We start from the raw sequence: 3,313 nt of genomic DNA on the forward strand, positions 1-3,313 counted from the left end.
TGTATAGGTTTCTTTAAGAATTTGTGTAACCCTGCAGTTCAGAGTGACTGAACTTGTGAGTTTTTTGTTTTAATAACTCAATTTTTTTTGTTTCTTATATCTATGCGTTTCAATATTTTCCATAAAAAACGCTTAACCGGTTATTATTAAAAAACCGAAACCGGTTTATATTAAATTGCAATTTTTCGAAGGAACCGAAAACCGGTTTCTAAACAATGTCGAAGAATCGATCACCCTAGTATATACTACACCTCTAATTACAAGGGGTCAATGTGTCAAGATGTCAATATCTTAAGATGCATTTTTAACAAATGGTCTGAACTTCTTGACATAGCTAGGTCGGTAAACGGAAATGTGTCAGCCGACTATCATAATACTGTGATGCATTTTATAACAAATGGTCACAGTAGGATGTAATTGGTGTTAGGATACTGTTATTACTGGTGATACATTTTTGACAAATGGTTACCTAGTGCTAACACATTCTCTCTCTCTTCTAGTGTTACTACCCGCGGACCAAAACTGTTCTTTCTCTCTCTACTCTTTCTTTCCCCCCCACTTGTAAGGTCAAGGTGATGGTAGCAGTGCCGAAGACCTGAATGGCTAGTAAGTGGTTAAAGATAACTAGTCGCTAACAGCTCCCCTCCGACGCCAGGGCACGGGTCGGTTGTAATACAGTTTTCGCCTAATCCATGTACGCCGTCCCTGCATGGAGTGTCCATCCCCTTACGCGCTCACTCGTGGGAACAAAATGAATAACACAATACAAAACAATAATAATAACAAAAAACAAACAGCAAAAGGCCAGCAGGGGAAACCTATGCTGGCTGATTGCAAACAGTCGACTGTCCAACCTTCTGGTGACAGTTTGACTAAAAGCAGCGAGGTAGCCTTGGACTTTAAGCCAAGCACCTCAAAAGCTGCATTAGCCCTCGCTGGTAATATACCAGCAACAGCCCCTGCATTGGACACTGTCGAGAAGACAGTTGTCCCTGCGAAAATGCTACAGGTTGGATCGTCGAACCAGAAGTCGGGTCCAACCACCGTAGCCCCACCCGCCACTACGGCAGAACCGAACGCCCCCATTCGCAAAGAACCATCCAGGAGGGCTTTCGTGCAAAGGCGTGCCGCCATGCGCATTATCGACCGGCTTGGATCCAAGTCGGCCGATGCGCTTAACATCGACGAATTGTCGAAACTAAGTTGGGCTAAGGCTCAACTGGCTGAGCTGGACAGCTCAAACACTCCTCCAAGCGCAGATGCAGCGAACCAAGGCGCATCTGCTGGGCCCAAGCGGCAACGCTCAGAGGAGGAGCTGCTCCAGCAGCAAAACACACAGCCGAAGACTAAACGTCCGAAGCAAGAGGCTCGTGTGATAAGAAGGCCTTACAGTGAAGTTGCTCGCAATCCACTTGTAAGGGCTATTATCGACAGGAGTGTTGATGACGGAGCTATCTCCCAGGAGAAATGGCTGAAAATCCGTCAGGGTATGCTGGGGGTATACTGGAAGATTCTCAAGGAGAATCCCGGTCCATCCCCGCAAAACGACGATGCTGGCTGGTATCAAGGCCATGTAAAACTGCTAGCGTGTACCAATGACCGCTCAGCTCTACTGCTAAAATTAGCAATTGCGTCCCTAGGGGAATTGTGGCCTGGCGCGAAACTGGACGTGATCCCGGTAAACGAGATACCTCGTAGACCGAGATCAGTCACAGTTATTCCGGCGGAGCCACATGAACCTGAGGAGATTCTGGCATACATTCAGAGCGGTAATCCCGATCTACCAACCCATAACTGGAAGGTGGTTAAGGTTTCCGCTCCTGAAGGTGCGCATAGAAAGGTGGTCGTAGTCCTTAACAAGGAATCCTTGGCGCCACTACGTGAGAGGCAAAGCAAGATTTACTATGGTTTCGATAGTATCAAGCTGCGCATCTACCGTGGTGACGACAAGCTCGACCCCGAAACTTCTGGTGTTAAACTGGAAGCTCCGCAGGATATGGACTGCAAAATTAAACTGGACGACCCCGCAAGCTCTGAGGACAAAATGGAGACCCAATCACACTCCAGTATGGTTGGGGACCTATTCTGCGCTCTGGGTGATGTGGAGGATGAAGATGTTCTTCTGGAATCAGACCCAGAAGACATCGACGTTACGGTCATATATGATCCAGACCATGGTGAAGGCGATCCAAGTGAACCTTCACCACTCTAAGGCAGCTTCGGCTGCCCTGCTCCTCCACATTGCTAAATATGGGGAGGACATTGCGTTGGTCCAGGAGCCGTGGATTCACAATGGCGAAATTCGTGGACTCAACGCCAAAAAGTACAAACTTTTGTACATAAGACGCACAGGTAAAATAAGATCTTGCATTTTGGTTAAGAACCATCTTAATATCTTCATTCTTCCTGATTACAGCGATGAAGATACAGTAGCTGCTGCTTGGGAGACAGGTGCAGGTAAGGTGTGGCTGCTCTCGAGCTATATGGCGCACGACCAGGTTGAACCACCACCGAATAACCTGGTATCTAATATGATGCGTGCCGCAAATAGGGCCAGAACTCCTGTAATTATCGGAGCTGATGCAAATGCTCACCACACAATCTGGGGTAGCTCAGATAGAAACGAACGAGGTGAGTACATTCTAGACTTCATATTAGACTTTAATCTGGTAGTTGTCAATCGAGGTTCAGAACCTACTTTTGTGGTTGCAAATAGGCAAGAAGTTCTGGACATTACGCTTGTCAGTGCAAGCCACTCGCAACTCATAAGGAATTGGAAGGTTTCAGATGATTGCTCTCTGTCTGATCACAGGTATCTGACATTCTTAATAGAATTGGAAGTTGAGAAGGAAAAGCCTTTTCTAAATAGGAGGAAAACCAATTGGGATGATCACAGGCGGATCCTTGATGGTTTACTTCCCTCACCCCCTCTCATAGGTGACACTAGGGACATTGAAAGCGCTGTGGAAAAGCTCACACTTTCTCTCAGTGAGGCCACAAGACGTACATGCACTCCCTCTGCTCGCAGAGGAAAGGTAAGACCTCCATGGTGGTCTTTAGACATAGCGAACACTAGGCGTAATTGTCGTAAACTATTCAACGAGGCGAAAAGATCAGGCAACTGGTCAATGTATAAGTCTATGTTGAACAAATTTAAGAATATGGTCAGGAGCGCGAAACGTAAGTCCTGGAGGAATTTCTGCAGCGGCGTCGAAAGTTCCTCTGAGACAAATCGTCTGCGCAAGATCTTATCGAAAACACCAACTGTTCAAGGTTATATTCAGAAACAGGATGGTAGGTGGACTACTGATGG

The 3,313-nt window shown here is 46.6% G+C and overlaps 1 protein-coding gene across 1 annotated transcript; it reads left to right on the forward strand.

Moving 5' to 3' along the window:
- The first annotated feature begins 774 nt into the window (after positions 1-774).
- LOC135955855 (uncharacterized) lies at positions 775-2,627 on the forward strand. Its single transcript, XM_065506225.1, has 2 exons — positions 775-2,352; positions 2,417-2,627. Exon 1 carries the CDS (start codon positions 821-823, stop codon positions 2,210-2,212), a length of 1,392 nt encoding a protein of 463 aa, XP_065362297.1. The 5' UTR covers positions 775-820; the 3' UTR covers positions 2,213-2,352; positions 2,417-2,627.
- The last annotated feature ends 686 nt before the right edge of the window (positions 2,628-3,313 follow it).

Source organism: Calliphora vicina, chromosome 1 (assembly GCF_958450345.1).
Source record: "Calliphora vicina chromosome 1, idCalVici1.1, whole genome shotgun sequence".
Classification (NCBI taxonomy): domain Eukaryota; kingdom Metazoa; phylum Arthropoda; class Insecta; order Diptera; family Calliphoridae; genus Calliphora; species Calliphora vicina.

What these genes read in the sequence shown, in the direction of transcription:
- LOC135955855 (XM_065506225.1), top strand. Translation starts at nt 821, where the DNA reads ATGCTGGCTGATTGCAAACAGTCGACTGTCCAACCTTCTGGTGACAGT.